Source organism: Moschus berezovskii, chromosome 18 (assembly GCF_049115385.1).
Source record: "Moschus berezovskii isolate FMDL1 chromosome 18, NW_MosBer_1.0, whole genome shotgun sequence".
NCBI classification, from domain to species: domain Eukaryota; kingdom Metazoa; phylum Chordata; class Mammalia; order Artiodactyla; family Moschidae; genus Moschus; species Moschus berezovskii.
Window position 1 is genome coordinate 68,470,827 of NC_142477.1, and position 21,870 is coordinate 68,492,696.

Sequence of the window (21,870 nt, forward strand, 5' to 3'; positions counted from 1 at the left end):
GTTTGGTCCATCAAGAGGGGAACAGGGTGTCTGCTCCCATCACTTCAGAGGACAAGGCACCAGCACCCAAAGGGCAAAATGCTTAGGGAACTCTGAAGCTCTCTGCACCAGAAGGGCTCACTGCTGTGTTCTCACGATGGGCTCTCTGCGGATCAGAGTGGGATGTTCTCGCTTCCACGAATCTGCCTTAATTTAGGTGTATTTTTTGATCCAGGTGGGATAGCATGAAGCACATGGGAGGCGCTCCCACATGCGTGTGACCTGAAAACGAACTGGCAGGGTTGGGTCATGCTCCCGCCCTCTTTGCCATCTCGTTCCCTGTTCCTCTGGGACACACCCAGCCTTTAAAGAGTCCTCTTCCCAGCCCCAGGCTGAGAGCTAAAGGGCAAAGATGAGAAAGATAAGGGTTGATTTGGATGTGTTAGGGCTGCTGTGGAATCACACGCCCTCTCCAGTGTCCCGAGTTTTACTGCCCTGGGAAGGTGTGTGTGGTGTGTGTGTGTGTGTGGTGTGTGTGTCTGTGTGTCTGCGTGTGTGTGTGTGGTCTGCCTGATGGCCGGTGCTATGTGTCCTGCATGGATGCTGTGGGTCTCTGGGGACTGTGGAATCAGGAGATACCGAGTCTCCTAGCACCTCTGTGTTTTAAGGGTGTCTCAGTGGCAGGGGGCACTTCCCTGGTGGCTTAGAGGGTAGGGAATCCACTTGCAGTGCAGAGACCTGGATTTGATCCCTGGGTCGGAAAGATCCCCTGTAGAAGGGAAGGGCAATCCACTCCAGTATTCTTGCCTGGGAAAGTCAGTCCATGGACAGAGGAGCCTGGCGGGTTATAGTCCATGGGGTCGTAGAGAGTCGGACACAGCAGAGCAACTAAGCTTAGTGGCGGGGGTGAAGGGCTGAGTTGTCAGCCTGCCTCGCGGTCGCATCCTCCCCCTGTCTGGGGGGATTTCTCGCTGCAGCGAACCAGGAGAGGCTTCTGTTAGGTGCGCTCCTGGGTCTCCTCCCAGATCCTCCCTTGGGTCCTGCCATGGGCACCCCTGTGAGAGGCATCATTTCTCATGGCCTTGCGGAGGTGCCGGTACCAGTAACCCGGGAGTCCTTTCTGGTTTTCCCCAGGGCCAGGAGGTGGAGGACTTGCGGTGGAAACAGAGCATGGCTTGCGGGAAGAGGCCTCTTCTCCTCCCTTCCCATCACTGATCCATCTCTATCAGTGATGCAGGCCCTCCTCGTCACCCGCCCCATACTGAAAGGGCACGGAAGCAGTCTTGAGTCTTCACTCCCATTTCTTGGTTATGTTCGCAAATGTTCATTTTCTAGGAAAAGCAAGTTGTCGGGATAAGGTTCTGCGTTGTGAGCATTAATGAAAGTGGAAATTACATATTCATCCTCAAGACATGCAGTTGTCATCCTCTTAAAGACGGTTTGAGAGGTTTTAGCATCGCGAGTTGTTATTTTGACAAGGGTTCCCCCCCGTCAGTGCTCCCTGCAGCTCGGGCCGGTGCTCCATCCTCCGTGCTCAGCTGTTTGATTAAGCAGCTGCTGAGGCCATTGCTGGTGCTGCTCTGGCATCAGGGATGCTGCAGCCTCCTAGGCCGCTGTTTTGGGGCCAACATTTGAGGTGTGTGGGAGAGAAGGGCCAGCTGTATGCAGGTGAGAGGGCTCTTGGGTTTTATGGGGCTTGGATATGGCTGTGCCTCGATAATAGTGCATGTGTTTTTAAATGTAGCCATAGTTGGCCCTTTCTGAAACCAGGAGAGCCTGTGTGTGTGTGTGCATCTTTAGATGAATATTAGTTCTGTGGAGATGAGACCCTATAAGCATCCTAAAAATTATATACCTAGAAAATGACGTTTTGTTTTCAAAGATTTCAGCATCTCCTGGATATAGTCAAATGCAAACTACTGAAGCAGCCCATCCTTAAAAGACAGAGTTAATCAGTCAGAATTTCAGTAATTAAAAAAAGACCCAACAATAACCAAAACATACAGGCTTAGTGAGTGTAAGCAGAGCCTTTGGGAGCACACAGACAAAAGTCTCGTTGTGTGTGAGGGCCCTGCAGCTTTGGGGGTCCCTGGGCCTTCCTCTTTTGGTTCCAAGGTGGAGCAGACCCCTTTTGTCGCATAACAGCCCCTCCCTGCCACCCAGGATGGAGGCGTCACAATTGCCCTGAGTTTCGTAGGGAAGCTCTTGAAGACTTTTCTTTATCACAGTAATAAGTGACCCCATCAGTCCATCTCCAATCCCTGCATTTGCTTCCCCGAGACGAGGGCTGAGGAGACCTAACTATCCATCTGGGCCCCTGACGGTCCGTCCCACTGTGAGCTGCTGCTGGTGGGTGCCGGCTCTGCGGGCCGCAAGAGGCTGCCACCCTGCTGTCTCTCTTTCCTGGGAACTTCTTTTCTGAAGCAGCTAAATGAGACCTTTGCAGGCGAGGGTGGTGGCCTCTCCTTCAGAATGCCTGGCCCGTTTCCCAGGGTGAAACACTCCCCAAATATGCAACTTTGTGAGCGGCCCAGCAGCCCTAGCCCAGAGCTGCCTGCCACGAGGAAAGCTGGCATGGGGTGGGGGCACGGTGCGGGCCCCTCATGCAGGCCCGGGTTTCGCCAGATGCCAGGAAGGCCCGGCCCCTGATGACGTCGCCGGTCGTCTGGGGTGAGAATCTGGCCAACAGTTGGCCGTGACGAGAGCTTGAAGCTTTCTCTCTCTAAATCCCCTCCTTCGTTCAGATCTGATCCTATAAAAAGGCTTTTGTTGAAGAAGCAGCCGTGGCATCTTGGTGTGTGTCTGTGTCATTGCTGTCAGTATTTCCAAAGATGGGCAGAAAAAACTTCCTTAGTTGAATTCCTGAGCTCACAGGCCCCCAAACTGACTTGGACTGATAGAGGTAAATGGCAGCTGTCACGTGGCATTTGTTTTGTTTGCAAGTGATGAAGCCAGAGAGGAGAGGACCGTCCTGAGGATGGTAAGAACCTGCTTCGGGGAGCTCAGCATCAGGTCCTCACGGTCTGTTTGCGGGAGGGGGTGGCGCTGGGCTGTACCTGGACTTGCCCTGGGAAGGGCGTGCTCTGTAGGGTTTGGTTATTGTGTAGCTCGATTAGGAGAGAGAGGAGTTCTGCAGAGGGAGCTGCTTCTGGGTGCCTTGCTCGATCTGCTTTTATGGGCTCCTGCAGAACATAGCCATGACCACTGTCCTACCCTGGCAACATGCTTCCTGAGGCTTTGGGTGCAGAAAAGAGTCAAAAGTCTACTCCAGGAGACGAACACTCACTTCTCCTTAGTCTTAAGTTTTTGCCTAGTTTTATCTCCACTTAAGCATCCCAGAAGCTCCTGAAATCTTTGTTTCAAGGAGGCCACTGATGGAAGGACCTGGAAAAGGGAGGGGTTTTTATGTTTTGCTGGTTGTCATTTTATGATTTATTTGGTTTGATGTTCTTTTGCTTTAGCTTGAAATGCACATGCTCGTCAAAAGCAAAAACAACTAAGCCAGAAAGCCATGTCCAGAAACTGACAGACTTGAGCATTCGTGAAAAACAAGCGTTCTTTCCCGTGGCTTAATTGAATTATTTTTCTTGAGGCTCAGTCTTTTACCTGTTTGAACTGTGTGACGTTGTTTCTTCATGTTCATGTGTTTGCAGTGAAACAGCATATACTTTTCCTTAACTTTACCCTCTCTTTCTGTGGGCGTTCCGTCTTTGCCCTTTCCCCCCTTCTTTTTGCTAATGTTCTTCTCCTAATGCTTTTTGAATGCTTGCTTCTTTCAGCACATCTCTGATTTTATTCCTCTGGATTTTCCACTTGGCACTGAATGCCAAGCTCTCCCCTGGCATTCGGCGTCTGTGCCATGTCTGCTCTTCCGAACCCTCATCCACAGAGCAGTGAAGCGGTGGACTCATAGCCTGGGTGCGGGGCTCGGCTTGACCACGTCTTAGTTCTGTGACTTGGGGCTAGTTCTACAGGCTTCATCGTCCTCAACGGTACAAGGAGATAAGCGTGGTACCTATGTCACAGAGCTCGTCTGCAGACTAAATGAGTTTGTACTTGTGAAGTGCTTGAGACAGTGCCTGTGGGCTTCCATTTCCAATGTGGGGTTTACTGGTAAATACTAGCTGTTGGCAACGATAAGACCATGGAGGAGGATGGACTTGTCAGTGTGGTGGTGCTAAATATTTAAACATGTTCTGTTTCTGTTGTACTTCTGGTACTTGATGATATAAAGCAAAAAAGCCCCAACTAAAGCTGCTTTCTGTTTTTCTTAACCTCTTTGTTGAGATTCAATTCATACACCACACAATTCACCCCTTTAAAGTGTGCTCCTCAATGGTTTTGATACACTGCATTATTTTTTAAGAATTTCTGGTAAAATATATAAAAAATATAAAATTTGTCATTTTAACCATTTCTAGATGGTATTAATTACATTCACAGTGTTATGCAATACCATTGCTATTCCCCAAACTTTTTCATCACCCCAAAGAGACACTTGTACCCATCCCCCACCACCTCCGCCTCTGGTAATCTGATTTGCTCTCTGACTGTGAATTAGCCTGTTCTAGGTAGTTCATGTAAATGGAATCATATAGTTCTTTGTCTTTTAGTGTCTGGCCTATTTCACTTGGCATAATGTTTTCAAGGTTCATATTGGTTCAACGATCAGAACTTCATTCCTTTTTATGGTCGAGTTATACTCCATTGAATGGAGAGTCCATAATTTGTTTGCTTATCAAGTCATCCATCGGTGGACACTTGGGTTGGCCCCACGTTTTGGCTGTCTTGAATAAGGCTGCAATGAACATCGATATACAAGTACCTTTTCAAGTTCTTATTGGACTGGCCAAAAAGTTCATTTGGGATTTCCCATAAGGTGGTACAGAAAAATCCAAACAAACTTTTTGACCACCCTAATACTTTCAGTCCACCGAAAAATGGAACTGTTAGGCCATGTAGAAATTCTATTTTAGCTTTTTGAAGAACTGTTGATGTTTTCCTGGAAAGCAGTTGCTTTTCGGTCATTCTGTCTTGTATACTGTCCTCTGGTGTCTGTCTCCCTCAGATTCCATTCCATCTCCTCCCGTCACCAGGATTTTGCTGTCCTCCCTTGTCTACCCTCCCAGCCACATGTCTCCCAGCTGGCTGGCTAAGGGACACCCTTCTGCTCCGTCACCCACTGGCAGTGCATGTACCACCCACCCTGACCACACATTCGCCTAAGCCCTTTCATCTCATTGTCTGAGGAAGGGCAGGCTTGCAGGAGGTCATCTGTAGGTCCCAGACCACCCCTGCTGGAGGGGGTTTCAGCCATATGCTGTTCCTAAAACCTTTCAGGTGTGGGGAGCCAAAAGTCCTGCAAGGATTTTGGCCCTCCTGAGACAGGCTCCTTCATTCTCCCATCACCTTGGGCTTATGTTCTCCGTCCACTTTGCTTTTTGTTTTTGGTCCACCCTGTCCAGAGGGAGAGTTGGTCTTCCATCTTTATTTGCTCACAGTTCCTGTAGTTTTCTAGGAGTGAATTAATGAATAAATACTGCAGCAGACTAACCCGCCTCAGACAGCCATTCTGCTTGTTGGGCTAATTGTTAGCTTGGGTTTCTGGATGTCATTCATTTCACAGTAAGGCTTCTAATTAATCTCAGCACTGTTCTCACCAGAAGAAAGGCTGATACGGAGAAATATCCCCAATTACCATGAGAAAGGGGATGTGGAGAGCCCCGTTGAGTATTCCTGGCATCCAACCCTTGTCTCAGATGAAACCCGCCCTTCACACATAGGCAGCCTGGCGATCAAGCCTGACAACTAGAGGGTTGTGAGAGCCGGCAGAGCCCCAGACCACACAGACCCAGCTCAGGAGGAGCTGGGTTACTACACTCTTATTTAGTAACACTCATTGTGTTTCCCAGGACAGTGGAGAATCCTGGTGCCCCGAGCGGCAATGCCTCTGCTGTCCCAGAGGCAGGCAGGGTGGTTTTAATCCGGAAAAAGCTAAAGGTCTCGTCTTTTGTCTGTGTTTCTGTGCCTGCAGGACAAAAGATCCTTCATCACCGAAGTGACGTTTTAGAAACAGTGGTCCTGATCAACCCCTCAGATGAAGCCGTCAGCACTGAGGTAAGCGTGTGGATCTGTGGAGCCTCACACAGTGGACGGAGCCCCAGCTGATGAGAGGGGATGGGGCAGCTGGTGAAGAGGGACAAGCAGGGGGAACAAGTTCTGGGTCCAGGGATCGGTCTGTGTCCCTGTCCAGAGGCTGGTTCCCTGCATCTGAGACTGCCCCTTATGATGAGGACAGGGTGGAGGATGCTGGTAGGGTTCCGTAGAGGTGAGGGGAGTGGAATGCTGGGGCACGCAGAGGGTGTGCAGCTGCTCTGGAGTCTGGCTAGGATGTCACAGGGTGATGAGATGCAAGCCTTCAGGCTGAGACGGCCGTGACCCGAATGTGGAGAAAAAAGGCTTCTCAGACACAGGCTTTCTCAGCACATCCTGCCCACCCCGTGGTCACAGTTGAAAGGCAGGATAGCATAGCGGTGAGGAATACGGGCTCTGCCGCCAGACTGCCTGGGTTCTGCCACCCACTAGCAGGTAGCCTTGGGCAAGTTATTAACCATCTCTTTGTCTCCGTTCCTGTCTTTGTGAAATGGAGATGATAATAGCATTTGCATTTAGTGATGCATCCAGAAGTGTTGAGTGATTAGAACATGGCATGGCACATGGCAACCAAAACATCAATGCTGGCCGTTCTTCTTATTTTTATTACCACCATATAAAACTTTTGCCAGAGAGAGTAACTGGCTATTTCAGAGCCTACTGTAAGATCAGAACTAGGCTAACATCAAGAATCTTTGGTCTCCCAGGCCAGAGGAATTGATGCATCTCCATTCCCAGTGCCTTTACTGCAGTTTGGCACCTTTGAGGTTGAATTGCTTCTTGAATGTCAGAACAGCCACAGACCCAGGCGCCTCCACTATCCACAGCATTTTTCCTGCCCACACTGAGCATCTCTGTGACTGTAGATTGTTTTCTTTTTTTAAATTGAGATACAATTCACACCCATAAAATCCATCCTTTTAAAGTATGCAGTTCATTGGGGTTTAGTATATTCATAATATTGTGGAACTATCATCAACATCTAATTCCTGAACATATCCATCACCCCCCAAAATCCCAAGTCCATTAGCAGTCACCATCCCCCCATAACCTCTGGCAACCGTTAATCTACTTTTTACCTCTATGGATTTTCCTGTTCTGAGTATTTCAGATGATGGAATCATGCGATCTGTGGCCTTTTGTGTTGGGTTTATTTAGTTTTCCAGAGTCACCCACATGTAGCCTGTATCAGCACCTCATTCCTTTTTATGACAGAATGCCATTCCAGTGTATGGGTGCACCGCGTTTATTTATCTGCGCCTCAGTCAATGGGCGTTTGGGCTGCGTGCCCTTTTTGGCTGTTGTCACGTAGCCTGCTTTCATCATGTCGCCTGCTCTGGTTGAGCAGGACCTCTTTGACAATCCATGAAGGTACAGGATTGAGGCAAATGGTGCACTAGTGGTCTCCCTGGCTGTTAGAACAGGAATTAGATACAGCTTGGGAAAAAGCTGGAGGCAGATCGCCTGGAACAGCTGTGAGAAATGGAGAAGGGAAAAATCAGGAATTTCTTGCAGAACGTGGGTTCACCTGTGGAGCAGAGGGGGCTGGAGCAATGACTTCGGTGCATGTGCGCTTCCTTGGACTGTGGGGTTCGTGGGGACGGTGGGTCATGTCCTCTTTACTTTCCATCCCTCCCTATGCCTCGCATGATGCCTGGCAGTCACTTTGTGCTGAACTGAGTCAGGCTTAGAACGCATAACCTTAGTGCTTGGAGCGGTGGTTCTGCTGAAGGACAGGCTGGCTCCCTGCCATTTAAAAGAACAGAGAGTCCTTTCGTGCAAATGGTTCACAAATCTTTTTAAAAGATTCCCAATCAGGGTGGCCTTTTGTTTATGTTCAAGGTCAGTGTCCGGCACCTTCCTGATGCCAATGGAGACTGCTTTTGGAGCTATGTGTCTTCTTGGCAGGAAAGGGGTCCTGCGTGGGAGGGGCTGACTTGGGACCCTCCTTGGAGCCCTGTAATTGCTGAGGCAGCAGTTGGGGGACCTGCCCTGTACTTGGTGAGTCAGCCTGTGAGATGTTCGTGTCTCACAGACTGCACGCTGCCAGCAGGTGCAACTGTGCAACAAACGATTGCCAGCTGTGCAGACTGCTTTGAAAAGACACGGAAACTGAGGGGAGAAGGTCAGCTACCGCTACTGTCTTGGTTGTAGCCAGACTTGGAAAAGGGCGTTCATGGGCAGCTGGTGATCAGTCGCTGGCTCTGTCCAACACCCCGGGGCGGTGCGAAGACCTGGAAGTGAGTGATTCTTGTTGGTTAGGAACCTGAAGCGCTCCAAGGGCCAGCCCGGTCCTGCAGGTGGGAGGTCGGTGCCCACCACGGCTCAGTGCTCCCCGTGCTTTGTTTCAGGTGCGCTTAATGATCACGGACGCCGCCCGACACAAGCTGCTCGTGCTGACGGGGCAGTGCTTTGAGAATACCGGAGAGCTCATTCTCCAGTCCGGCTCTTTCTCCTTCCAGAACTTCATAGAGATTTTCACCGATCAAGAGGTAGGCTTCTGTCTGGGAGTATCCATGCTTTACAGTTGCTCGGTTATTGTTGTAGCTTTAGGCTGATCTTTGAAAGCATTCACGGCAGATATGAGGAGGGGATGGGGTGTCCTACTCCTTTGAAATAAGCAAAACCACGTGGTGCAGGGTCCTGTGGCTCATCACCAGAGGAATTTAGAGCACTCATTTATATAATTAATTGGAACCATTCTGATTGCCCGATGGAGGCGGGGGTTGGAACAGTCATCATTTTACAGATGGTAGAGATGATGGAGGAACTCGGAATGACAGAGTCCACAAGAAAGCCCAGGTTGCCTGTTTTCTGAAAGAATACTCCAAAGATCTCTTTAGGGGTAGGATTTAACTGCCTTGGTCTCTTTCAGTGCATGTAACTTAACTTTTCCTGGTCAAATTATTTCTGATTTCTCTTACTTTTAACGCCTGGCCCCAGTATTTGAACTCGGGCTGCCTGAGTAGCCCAAGAAAGGAGGCAGGTAGGAAAAGGAGGCAGGTAGAAGAAAGTGTCCATAGGACACGTCCACGCCCCGAGAGAAAGAGGGTTAGAGTTGCTGGACTGAAGCCTGATCATTAACACTTCTAATGAGTATATCTTACTCAAGGTGATACATGATGAAGTATTGAAACCAACAGGATGATAGTATTATTTGGTCAAATTAGATCAAAGATTTTAATTTGGTTATTTCTGCTTGAGAATTTTATCTGCTTGGGAAACTTCTCTTTGCAAAATAACGCCCCTCTGTCTCCTAGTTAGAGCGACAACTTGGGGCCATCAGAATAGCCACTTGGGGCTGCCTGTAGCTGATAGCAGACTTCTACAGGGAGAGGTTGAGGGACGTGCTGACAGGAGGAGTTACAGCATCTATTTAAAACCATCTTCCTGAGAACTTCCTGAGAGGGCGGCCGCTTAGTCTCGGGGGTGTTGGGAAGGGCCATCTGTCTTTCTGCATTTAATCTTCCTTGGCCCCGCAAATCACAGAGGCCCCGCAAAGCCTCTCTGTACTTTCCATTGCGGGCAAGAGCTGTAAATAAACTGCCCAGCTTCATTAGGCTCACCTGAAGGCTTTCTGTAAAAAGACTGGTGGGATGACATCACTGTGTTTCTCTGCTCACTGGGGAGGAATAAAAAGGAACATTTTACTTGGCATTTGAAGCTGCGGCTTTCAGAAGCTGTGATGTCATCTGGGTCCCAAGGCAGGGCCCCGTGCGCCCTCAGAGCTGGTCCCACCGTTACTACCTCACAAGGGAGGCCTGTGCCCTGTGTCTCTGCAGAGCTGTCCTCTGTCTTCCTCCAGGGCTGCTGGAGTTCAGGCTGTTGAGTATCTGTGGCGCCCACACCTAGGAAAGGCCTGGCACAACCTTGCTGTGGCACTGAGAAGCCCAAGGCAGGGCACTAATTCTCACTCTGCCCACTGCCCTGAGATGGGTGGATGAGCACCGTAACGTCAGCGTCTTCTGCAGGATTGTGTCCCCAGGTTCATGTTGTGGATCTGTCTGGTAGCTAAGAGGTGACCCACGCCGTGGGCCACTGACTGGCTTCTCCATGTTGGGCTCGGTCCTGCACCCTCAGCCTATTTATGTGCATGTGGGTGCCGCTCCTACATGCCTGTTCCAGGTTAGTTTCTACCGCTGTGTCATGGGTTTGTCTTTTTGGCAGTAAAATAGAATTGGGGACATATGTAAAGGAAAGGCTTTGTCACTGCTGGAATTTTAAATCTGGAGGCATCACAACCCGCCCATCTGGACCCCAAATGTCTTTAAATAAGGCACAGTGTTGTGAACATTGCTGCTTAACACACATGAAAAGATCTCTAGGATTTTCCCGTACAGACTAGGTCAGTGGTATCAGGGTGCTGCGGGAAGACAGGAAAAGGGAATACGTAGGGTTGAATTTACTTTCTTTCCCTTGTTCCAACCAGAGCACCTGGGCCTTTGTCTTTTTTGCATTCTGGACTTTGGAGAAAGGATGCCATAGCCAAGGTGGACTGGAAACCGTGGGACTAGGCCAGTGGTTAGCGGCTTTTTAGAGCTCTGATCCTTATTGTTGCCTTGGGGAAAGGTTTTGAGGCCGGAATGACTCAGTAACTAATGGATCTTAAAGGCCATTTGGTGTCTACTTTTGTTCCTTTTATTTAGTCCTTGAAACAAAGTCCGTTCACTCCAGAGAAACCAGAAACACAATTTGGCGAAAACAAAAATAACACATTAAAAAAAAAAAAAGAATAGCTAAAAATAAATGGGCTGAATAACAGAATTATTGGTACATTTTAAGCTTCAGCTTTGGGGAGTCTTAGTCATTGGAGATCAACTACAAAACCAGAACCTGAAGATAGAACAGTCATCTGGCTAATTCATCCCTTCCTGCAAGCTGAGGATGGTGAAGTCACCATCTCCTGGGGACATTTTTCAGTCTCTCTGTTGGAAAGTTTTTCCTTATATGTCTCATCCTATCTTCAAGGAAGGAATGTGATCCCTTTTCTACCTGACAGTGTCTTAGATCTCAGACACCCTTTACTGCCAATTTTTTTCCCCTCCAGATTTATCATTCTCAGTTCTACTCAGTGTTCTTCATAAAACAAGGTATTAAAAGTTCCTTACATTCTCTGATCACTGTACCCTGGTGGGAAGGAGGCACAGGGGTGGAGATGGGTGAAATTCAGGAGCTCAGTCTTGGCCATGTTTCATTGCCTAGGCGTTATCAGACAATTACATACAGGAGTTCAGAGCTTGGGGAATGAAGAGTGGGCTAGAGATGTTAATGTGGAAGCCATCAGCACATTAGAAAACAGATGACATAATCTAAAGGGAGAAATGTGTTAGCAGAGAAAGGGGCCCAGGTCTAGCATTTAGAGGCTGAGGTCAAGGAGAAGGAACCAGCAATTTTAGTTTGTTTTTGGTCCAGTTTCTCTAAAACGTTATGACTCACACTGGATACCAAACTCTGGGGGTCACTGACCAGGTTAGGATTGTGAGAGTTAGTGACTTCTATAGTTTTCAATACAATCTTCAATAAGTCTAAAAGTAACTTTTGACCATCACCATCCACAGTTAAATGTCAATGAAGAAGAGAGGCTCTGAGGAGCTCTGTAATTAACAAAATTTTTTTTTGAGGGGGAGCTCCCTTTAAGAAAAAGAAGAAAATTATTGATACACAATTAAGTACAGGACTTTGGGAGGGGACAAGACCACTGAGGAGCCCTGAAATTTAAGCTTTTTTAAGCGTTATGATAAAGGCACTTCACTGTCAACTAAAATTCCTGAGTATTTTCTATGGATATTGTTGATACGCCATCCCTCTCCCCCAATCCTGCTTTCCCAGCTGGTTTATTGGACTTTACATTTATCCCTTAGAATGCCTCTGTTAAGAGTTGACTTAGCCATCATCATTCCAACATCAAGAGCTTTTCTAAATGTCTTAATTCTGCCATCCCACATTTCCAAGGCCTCCTGTTTTCATGCTATCCACAGATCTGATAAGCCTGCCTCCACCACTCAAGTCAGTACCAACAGGACATAAATGAGCCCAACACAGACCCCTTTCCAGGTTGACGCAAACCAGCAGCTGTAAGTTCAGCTACTGTCACAATGTTCAGAGATCCTTTGAAACATCTTGCTAAATCCCAGAGATATGCTGTCTGCTGTATTTCCTTATTAGCCAAGCACATAATCTAATCAAAAGGAAATGTAGTTAGTAGGGTATGGTTTAGAAATTGCACCCTTATTTCATTAATATTATCTGCATAGTCATTTATTTCCTATATCTTCCTTCCTCTTCCAGTATGCCTGCACTTAATTAGAAAAGGCAGTTAACAAAAAAGACTATCTTTACTCTGAGCAGTATTTCTTCCAGTCCTGTCTCCCATCCATTTCTATAAGAACAAGGTTGGGGGGTAGCAATCAATGTTCTTGAGAAGTACTCTTGGGTGGTGGTCACTTCCCAAATGTTTAGGAGGATAGCATGAATTGGCCAAGTTCAGCACAGTTCAGCAAGCGTCTGTTGAACCGGGGATACAAAGAGATACAGAGAGAGAGAAGATGTGTTTCCTTCTGTTCAGGGACTTCTGGTATAATGGGCTCTTCTAGCTACCATTTACTATGATGATGATTTCCAAATTCTTTCAGAGAAAGCCTCAGTTTCCAGGTCTAAGAAATAGTTACAGGCTTCCTTGTCACTTCACATGTTGTTGGCTCTTCTTTGTTGCTCTCATCTGTTCCTTGGTTGAATGGGCACTTGTGACACCCAGGCTCTGCCCCTGAGGCCCCTCTCCCTCTCTGGTGTGTATGCTGGCACAGGTCTGGAAGTCAGTTCTGGGGGCTGCTCCAAGGCCATAGTACTTACTCCTCCTCCTCCTCCTGGGCCTTCTCCGTCTCCGTGATGGGCTCGGTTCTTGTCTTGTGCATAGTGCACTGTTGCTTCGCCACAGGAAGTGGGTTTTCTAGCTCTGGGCACTGCTGGCTTTCTTTTGTGCTTTCTCTTGTGCATCACAGTTTTCCATTCACCAGCCTCTTGGCTGTTTTTTAAGACCCATGACTTCCTAAGAATTCTGTGCAGCCTTGTTTTCTTTGGGAGTCATTTCCTTTGTTTCATAGAAGCTCTCTGGGTAGAGGTGAAAAGCTGAAGGGTACAGAGGTATTCCTTAAATCCTTTTACCTTCTCCTTGAGCTTGGTGATTACCTGCTTCACATTAAAAGAGCCAGTGACTGAATACCACCTATACACAGCTGGATCATATCCTTACCTGCCATACCTCTCAGCTGAATTTGATTTTAGCCACTCAGGTCAGGCTTGCCCTGAAAAGAATAGGGGTTAGAATGAAGCAGAACATCCCACCTTGGATTCAAACAGGGGCGAATGGGGGACAAATCTGGCTACTTGCTCATGTAATACCCAACTGCTCTAACCATCATGGTTTCGGAGTATCTGTATTTGCAGAAAGTCTGCTGGATGAACCACTCATGCTTTACATAGTGTGAACTGATGTCAGAACCAGTAGTTTTTTGTATTAATGTGCAGTCTATAACTTCCTATCTCCAAGGTGTAAAAAAAAGCCACCAAACTTTTTTCTTCTATACCTGCTGCTGCTGCTAAGTCGCTTCAGTCGTGTCCGACTCTGTGCGACCCCATAGATGGCAGCCGACCAGGCTCCGCCGACCCACCAAATTCTAAATATTGACACCATGTGCAATGGCAACCCACTCCAGTACGCTTGCCTGGAAAATCCCATGGACGGAGGAGCCTGGTAGGCTGCAGTCCATGGGGTCGCGAAGAGTCGGGCATGACTGAGTGACTTCACTTTCACTTTTGACTTTCATGCATTGGAGAAGGAAATGGCAACCCACTCCAGTGTTCTTGCCTGGAGAATCCCAGGGACAGGGGAGCCTGGTGGGCTGCCGTCTATGGGGTCGCACAGAGTCAGACGCGACTGAAGCGATTTAGCAGCAGCAGCAGCGGCAGCACTATATCTAAATTCTTTTAATGTGTCATCAGTCCTTTTAGCTAGGCCCAGTGGAATAAAAGAAAACATTTTATAGCAGCAGTGAAATGACTCATCTAGCCTTCTCCTGTGATAGTTTACTACTTTTTAAAGGGCATTTAGTCATGGCAGGTACTCAGGGGTGCTGTGCAAAGTGTTTTATAACCATATAGGCACTGATCATCCAGACGGTCCCTGGCCTTAGAAGTGGAGCAGAATTCTGCAGATCCCCTGTGGGGCAAAGATAGATGGTGGCGAGGTCTGAGGTGGGGGGGCAGGGGGCAGGGAGAAGGCAGAAGGGAATGGAAGGAGCGGTCAGGACAGAGGCTGTTGGCTTACCAGTATGGAAATATTTACCTCCCAACACCTGACCTCTGCCCTGTGTGCATCCGATGGTCCTGTAATACCTAGTAATGGATGGAGGGGCTGGATCAGCGATGACAGTCACTTAAACCTTTTCTTTTTTTCTTATGATTTTTTTTTTTTTTAAATCCCAGATTGGGGAATTACTGAGTACCACCCATCCTGCCAACAAAGCCAGCTTAACCCTTTTCTGTCCCGAAGAAGGGGACTGGAAAAACTCCAATCTTGACAGACACAATCTCCAAGACTTCATCAATATTAAACTCAACTCAGCGTCTATATTGCCAGAAATGGAAGGACTTTCTGAGTTTACTGAGTATCTCTCGGAATCTGTGGAAGTCCCATCTCCGTTTGACATCCTAGAACCCCCCACATCAGGTGGATTTCTAAAGCTCTCCAAGCCCTGCTGTTACATTTTTCCAGGAGGGAGGGGCGATTCTGCACTGTTTGCAGTGAACGGATTCAATATGCTCATCAATGGAGGCTCAGAAAGAAAATCCTGCTTTTGGAAGCTCATCCGACACTTGGACCGAGTGGACTCCATCCTGCTCACCCACATTGGGGACGACAATTTGCCTGGAATAAACAGCATGCTCCAACGGAAAATCGCAGAGCTCGAGGAGGAACAGTCCCAGGGCTCCACCACCAATAGTGACTGGATGAAAAACCTCATCTCTCCCGACTTAGGAGTTGTATTTCTCAATGTACCTGAAAATCTGAAAAACCCAGAGCCAAACATCAAGATGAAGAGAAGCATAGAAGAAGCCTGCTTCACTCTCCAGTACCTAAACAAATTGTCCATGAAGCCAGAACCTCTGTTCAGAAGCGTAGGCAATACCATTGATCCTGTCATTCTTTTCCAAAAAATGGGAGTTGGTAAATTGGAGATGTATGTGCTTAACCCAGTCAAGAGCAGCAAGGAGATGCAGTATTTCATGCAGCAGTGGACTGGCACCAACAAAGACAAGGCTGAACTAATCCTGCCTAATGGTCAAGAAATAGACATCCCAATTTCCTACTTAACGTCAGTCTCATCTTTGATTGTGTGGCATCCAGCAAACCCTGCAGAGAAGATCATCCGAGTTCTCTTTCCTGGCAACAGCACCCAATATAATATCCTGGAAGGACTGGAAAAGCTCAAACATTTGGACTTCCTGAAACAGCCGCTGGCCACCCAGAAGGATCTCACGGGCCAGGTGGCCACCCCTGCTGTGAAACAAGTAAAACTGAAACAGAGGGCTGACAGCCGTGAGAGTTTGAAACCAGCCGCAAAACCACTTCCCAGCAAAACCGTGCGAAAGGAGTCAAAAGAAGAAGCCCCTGAAGTCACAAAAGGACTGGAAAAGGCACCCAAAGTTGAAAGCAAAGAAAAGGTGACGGTGAAAAAAGACAAACCTGTGAAAACCGAGACCAAACCTCCAGTGACAGAAAAGGAGATGCCCAGCAAAGAAGAGCTGCCCCCGGCCAAAGCTGAGGGCGCCGAGAAGCAGGGCACAGATGTCAAACCCAAAGTCACCAAGGAGAAGACGGTGAAGAAGGAGACAAAGCCAAAACCCGAAGAGAAGAAAGAGGAGAAGGAAAAGGAAAAGCCAAAGAAAGAAGTGGCTAAGAAGGAGGACAAAACACCCGTCAAGAAGGAGGAAAAACCAAAAAAGGAAGAGGTGAAAAAGGAAGTCAAAAAAGAAATCAAGAAAGAAGAGAAAAAAGAAATCAAAAAAGAGGTTAAGAAAGAAACCCCACTCAAGGAAGCCAAGAAGGAAGTGAAGAAGGAGGAAAAGAAGGAAATTAAAAAGGAGGAAAAGGAACCCAAAAAAGAAATTAAGAAACTTCCTAAAGACACAAAGAAATCACCTACTCCCGTAGCTGAAGCAAAAAAACCGGCTGCATTAAAACCAAAAGTACCCAAGAAGGAAGAGCCTGTCAAGAAAGAGCCCGTGCCTGCTGGGAAGCCAAAGGAGAAGGGGAAGATTAAAGTGGTCAAGAAGGAAGGCAAGACTGCAGAGGCTGCGGCCGCAGCCCTTGGCACCATGGCCACCGCAGCAGCCGTGGCTGGGTTAGCAACCACCGGCCCCGCCAAAGAACTTGAGGCCGAGAGGTCCCTCATGTCGTCCCCCGAGGATCTGACCAAGGACTTTGAGGAGCTGAAGGCTGAAGAGGTCGACGTCGCGAAAGACATCAAGCCCCAGCTGGAGCTGATCGAGGATGAAGAGAAACTGAAGCAGACCGAGCCCGTCGAAGCCTATGTCATCCAGAAAGAGACCGAAGTCATCAAAGGCCCCGCCGAGTCCCCGGACGAGGGCATCACCACCACTGAAGGGGAGGGGGAGCTGGAGCAGACCCCCGAGGAGCTGGAGCCCGGCGAGAGGCAGGGCGTGGAGGACACCGAGAGATTTGAGGATGAGGGAGCAGGTTTCGAGGAGTCCTCTGAGACCGGGGACTATGAAGAGAAGGCGGAGACTGAAGAGGCGGAGGAACCGGAAGAGGACGCGGAGGACCACGTGCGTGTGCGCGCCTCCAAGCACAGCCTGGCCGGGGAGGAGGAGAGTGCCAAGGCCGCGGCGGACGCGCGCGCCAAGGAGAAGAGGGAGTCTGTGGCTAGTGGTGACGACCGGGCCGAAGAAGACATGGACGAGGTCCTGGAGAAGGGAGAGGCCGAGCAGTCTGAGGAGGAGGCGGATGAGGAGGACAGAGCCGAGGACGCCAGAGAGGAAGACTACGAGCCCGAAAAGGCTGAGGCGGAAGACTACGTGATGGCGGTGGTGGACAAGGCCACGGAGGCGAGCCGTGCCGAGGACCAGTATGGGTTCCTCACCACGTCCCCCAAGCCAGTGGGAGCCCAGTCTCCCGTCCGAGAACCTGCCTCTTCCATTCACGATGAGACTTTACCTGGAGGCTCGGAGAGTGAGGCCACTGCCTCTGACGAGGAGAATCGGGAAGACCAGCCTGAAGAATTCACGGCCACCTCTGGCTACACCCAGTCTACCATTGAGATATCCAGCGAGCCCACCCCCATGGATGAGATGTCTACTCCCCGAGACGTGATGAGTGACGAGACCAACAATGAAGAGACTGAGTCCCCATCTCAAGAATTTGTGAACATCACCAAATACGAGTCTTCACTGTATTCTCAGGAATATGCCAAACCTGCTGTGACATCTCTCAATGGACTTTCTGATGGGTCAAAAACAGATGCCACTGATGGGAGGGACTACAATGCTTCAGCCTCCACCATCTCACCACCCTCCTCCATGGAGGAAGACAAATTCAGCAGATCTGCTCTACGTGACGCCTACTACTCTGAAGAGAAAGATGTGAGGGCTGGTGCCATGCTGGAGATCAAAGACACCGTCTCACCAGTTTTGGATGAAAAACTCAGTCCACCCAAGAGCCCATCCCTGAGTCCATCTCCGCCATCACCCATAGAAAAGACCCCCCTGGGTGAACGTAGTGTGAACTTTTCCCTGACACCCAATGAGATTAAAGTCTCAGCAGAGGCAGAAGTTGTCCCAGTGTCTCCTGAGGTGACCCAGGCAGTAGTGGAGGAACACTGTGCCAGTCCTGAGGATAAGACCCTGGAAGTGGTGTCTCCATCTCAGTCCGTGACTGGCAGTGCTGGCCACACACCATACTACCAATCTCCAACTGAAGAGAAATCTAGTCACCTTCCCACAGAGGTCATTGAAAAACCAGCCGCAGTCCCGGTGAGCTTTGAATTCAGTGATGCCAAAGATGAAAGTGAAAGGGCTTCCATAAGCCCCATGGATGAACCTGTGCCTGACTCAGAATCTCCTATTGAAAAAGTTTTGTCTCCATTACGGAGCCCTCCTCTAATTGGATCCGAGTCTGCATATGAAAGTTTCCTAAGTGCAGATGACAAAGCTCCTGGCAGAGGTACTGAAAGCCCCTTTGAAGGAAAGGATGGAAAAGAAGCCTCTCCAGACCAAATAAGCCCAGTTTCTGACATGACTTCCACTGGTCTTTTCCAAGACAAACAGGAAGGGAAAAGCACAGATTTTATACCAATAAAAGACGACTTTGGTCAAGAAAAGAAAACTGATGATGTTGAAGACGTGAGTTCTCAAGCAGGACTGACCTTAGATGAAAGGAAGTTAGGAGGAGATGTTTCTCCTACACAAATAGACGTCAGTCAGTTTGGATCTCTTAAAGAAGACACCAAGATGTCCATTTCTGAAGGCACTGTCTCAGACAAGTCAGCTACCCCTGTTGATGAGGGGGTGGTGGAAGACACGTACTCTCACATGGAGGGCGTGGCCTCGGTCTCCACGGCTTCTGTGGCTACGAGCTCATTCCCTGAGCCAACGGCAGACGATGTGTCTCCCTCACTGCACGCCGAGGTTGGGTCCCCGCACTCCACCGAAGTGGATGACTCTCTCTCAGTGTCTGTTGTGCAAACGCCCACCACCTTCCAGGAAACGGAAATGTCTCCATCAAAGGAAGAATGCCCACGACCAATGTCAATTTCTCCTCCAGACTTCTCCCCTAAAACAGCCAAGTCTCAGACACCGGTTCAAGATCACAGGTCAGAGCAATCCTCGATGTCTATTGAATTTGGCCAGGAGTCCCCTGAGCACTCCCTTGCTATGGACTTCAGTCGTCAGTCTCCCGATCATCCTACAGTGGGTGCAGGCATGCTTCACATCACTGAAAACGGGCCCACTGAGGTGGACTACAGTCCTTCTGACATGCAGGACTCTAGTTTATCTCATAAGATCCCACCAACAGAGGAGCCGTCCTACACCCAAGATAATGATCTCTCTGAGCTCATCTCGGTGTCTCAGGTGGAGGCTTCCCCATCCACCTCTTCTGCTCACACCCCTTCTCAGATAGCATCTCCTCTCCAAGAAGATACTCTGTCTGATGTTGTTCCTCCCAGAGACATATCCTTGTATGCCTCACTCACCTCTGAAAAAGTGCAAAGTCTGGATGCTGAGAAGCTCTCCCCTAAATCTGATATCTCTCCACTCACCCCGAGAGAATCCTCTCCTTTGTATTCCCCTAGTCTTTCAGATTCTACCTCTGCAGTCAAAGAGAGCACAGCAGCGTGCCACACTGCCTCTCCCCCACCGATGGATGCAGCGTCCGCAGAGCCCTATGGCTTCCGTGCCTCCATGTTATTTGATACGATGCCGCACCATCTAGCCTTGAATAGAGATTTGACCACACCTGGCATGGAGAAGGATACTGGAGGGAAGACACCTGGAGACTTCAGCTACGCCTATCAGAAGCCTGAGACAACGACCAGGTCCCCAGATGAAGAAGGTTACGACTATGAGGCTTATGAGAAAACCACCCGGACCCCAGATGTGAGTGGCTATTACTATGAGAAGACCGAGAGTGTCGCCAAATCCCCATGTGATAGCAGCTACTCCTATGAGACCATGGAGAAGACCACCAAGACTCCTGAAGATGGTGGCTATGCCTATGAGATTACTGAAAAGACCACCCGGAGCCCGGAAGAGTCTGGCTATGCTTATGAGATAAGTGAGAAGACCATAAGGACCCCTGAAGTGAGTGCTTACAGCTACGGAAAGACTGAGCGGTCTCAAAGGCTCCTGGATGACATCAGCAATGGCTATGATGATTCTGAAGAGGGCGGCCACACACCTGGGGATTCCAGCTACTCGTATGAGACCACTGAGAAAACTGCTGGTTTCCCTGAGTCTGAAAGTTACTCCTACGAGACATCGACAACAACCACTCGATCCCCAGATGCCTCCGCATACTGTTATGAGACCCCGGAGAAAATCACTCGAGCCCCCCAGGCGTCTTCGTATGCCTATGAGACTTCAGACCAGTGCTACACAGCAGAAAAGAAGTCCCCCTCCGAGGCTCGCCAGGATGTGGACTTATGCCTTGTGTCCTCCTGCGAATACAAGCATCCCAAGACAGAGCTCTCACCCTCCTTCATTAATCCCAATCCTCTCGAGTGGTTTGCCAGTGAAGAGTCAACTGAAGAATCGGAAAAGCCCCTCACCCAGTCAGGAGGAGCCCCGCCGCCTCCTGGAGGGAAGCCCCAGGGCCGACAATGTGACGAAACCCCTCCCACCTCAGTGAGCGAGTCTGCCCCATCCCAGACTGACTCTGACGTCCCTCCAGAGACCGAGGAGTGCCCCTCCATCACAGCTGATGCCAATATCGACTCTGAAGATGAGTCAGAAACCATCCCCACAGACAAAACCGTCACCTACAAACACATGGATCCACCTCCGGCCCCCATGCAGGACCGCAGCCCTTCTCCACGCCACCCTGACGTGTCCATGATGGACCCAGAGGCCTTGGCCATTGAGCAGAACCTGGGCAAAGCTCTGAAGAAAGACCTGAAAGAGAAGACCAAGACCAAAAAGCCTGGTACAAAGACCAAGTCGTCCTCACCTGTCAAGAAGGGTGATGGGAAGTCCAAGCCCTCTGCGGCTTCACCCAAGCCAGGGGCCTTGAAGGAATCCTCGGATAAGGTGTCCAGAGTGGCTTCTCCTAAGAAGAAAGAATCTGTGGAAAAAGCGACCAAAACTACCACCACTCCTGAGGTCAAAGCTACACGTGGGGAAGAGAAAGACAAGGAGACCAAGAATGCCGCCAACGCCTCCACATCCAAATCGGTGAAGACGGCAACTGCAGGTAGGCATCCTGGTACAGGACACTGCAGTTCTGCTTTGAGCTACAGCCTCTGCCTTTCCACCTGACTTTGTACCGGGGAGGTGAGAGTTCTCAACTTAGTGCTCTTCCTTCCTTTCACCATTTTGTTTTGCCACAAGGTAGGGAACCCCACCCAGTGTAGTCCATAGGCCTTGGGGGAGCTCAGCATATAGCCCAGGGCAGCTCCGATTTCCCAGATGCAACCCCTGGCTTTGCTCCCTTTTGCAGGGGAGCCTTGTCTGAATTTTCAGAACCAAGGATGTGTGTTTCAGGCTCCTCGGGAAGATTCTGTCGACACTGACTTCAGCCATACTGGCCCCAGAATCAAGCTGAGGTACCATAAGCCAGGAGCTCCCACAGACCTAGGGAGAACGAGAGTTCTAAGGCAAGCCTGGAATAAACAGCATAGGTCCAAGGTTTAGGTTCCATTTTTTAAAATAAAAATACTTTAATTAAAATGATAACATGTTTAAAATTTAAAAAATCACCTGGCTGGAGATGTATCTTCATTCAAGGCAGTGCTCTGTTTAATCAACCTGTGAGGTTAATTGGCCACTGGATACCCAGTACAAATTGAGAAAAGAGCATCCAAGACTCTACTTATTCCATTCTGACCACACTGCCTCACTAATACAGAGTCAACATTTTATTTTAGGTTGAAATTCAACTTGACAGGAGCAGACATCCCTGACTTCAGATTCTTAGACTTGTCAAGTTCTCGGCAATGATCTGGGTTT

The 21,870-nt window shown here is 49.0% G+C and overlaps 1 protein-coding gene across 2 annotated transcripts in view; it reads left to right on the forward strand.

Annotated features, from left to right (window-relative positions):
- Positions 1-21,870, forward strand: part of MAP1B (microtubule associated protein 1B) — a 91,326-nt gene that overhangs the window by 65,397 nt on the left and 4,059 nt on the right. The window contains exons 1-4 of one of the 2 annotated variants that reach the window (XM_055421890.2): positions 2,599-2,959; positions 6,014-6,096; positions 8,484-8,624; positions 14,614-21,115. In XM_055421890.2, coding sequence (XP_055277865.2) covers positions 8,493-8,624; positions 14,614-21,115 — 6,634 coding nt within the window. In that variant the 5' untranslated portion in view covers positions 2,599-2,959; positions 6,014-6,096; positions 8,484-8,492. Of the gene's footprint in view, positions 1-2,598; positions 2,960-6,013; positions 6,097-8,483; positions 8,625-14,613; positions 21,116-21,870 lie in introns of those variants that run through there. The other variant, XM_055421889.2, reaches the window with a different exon arrangement.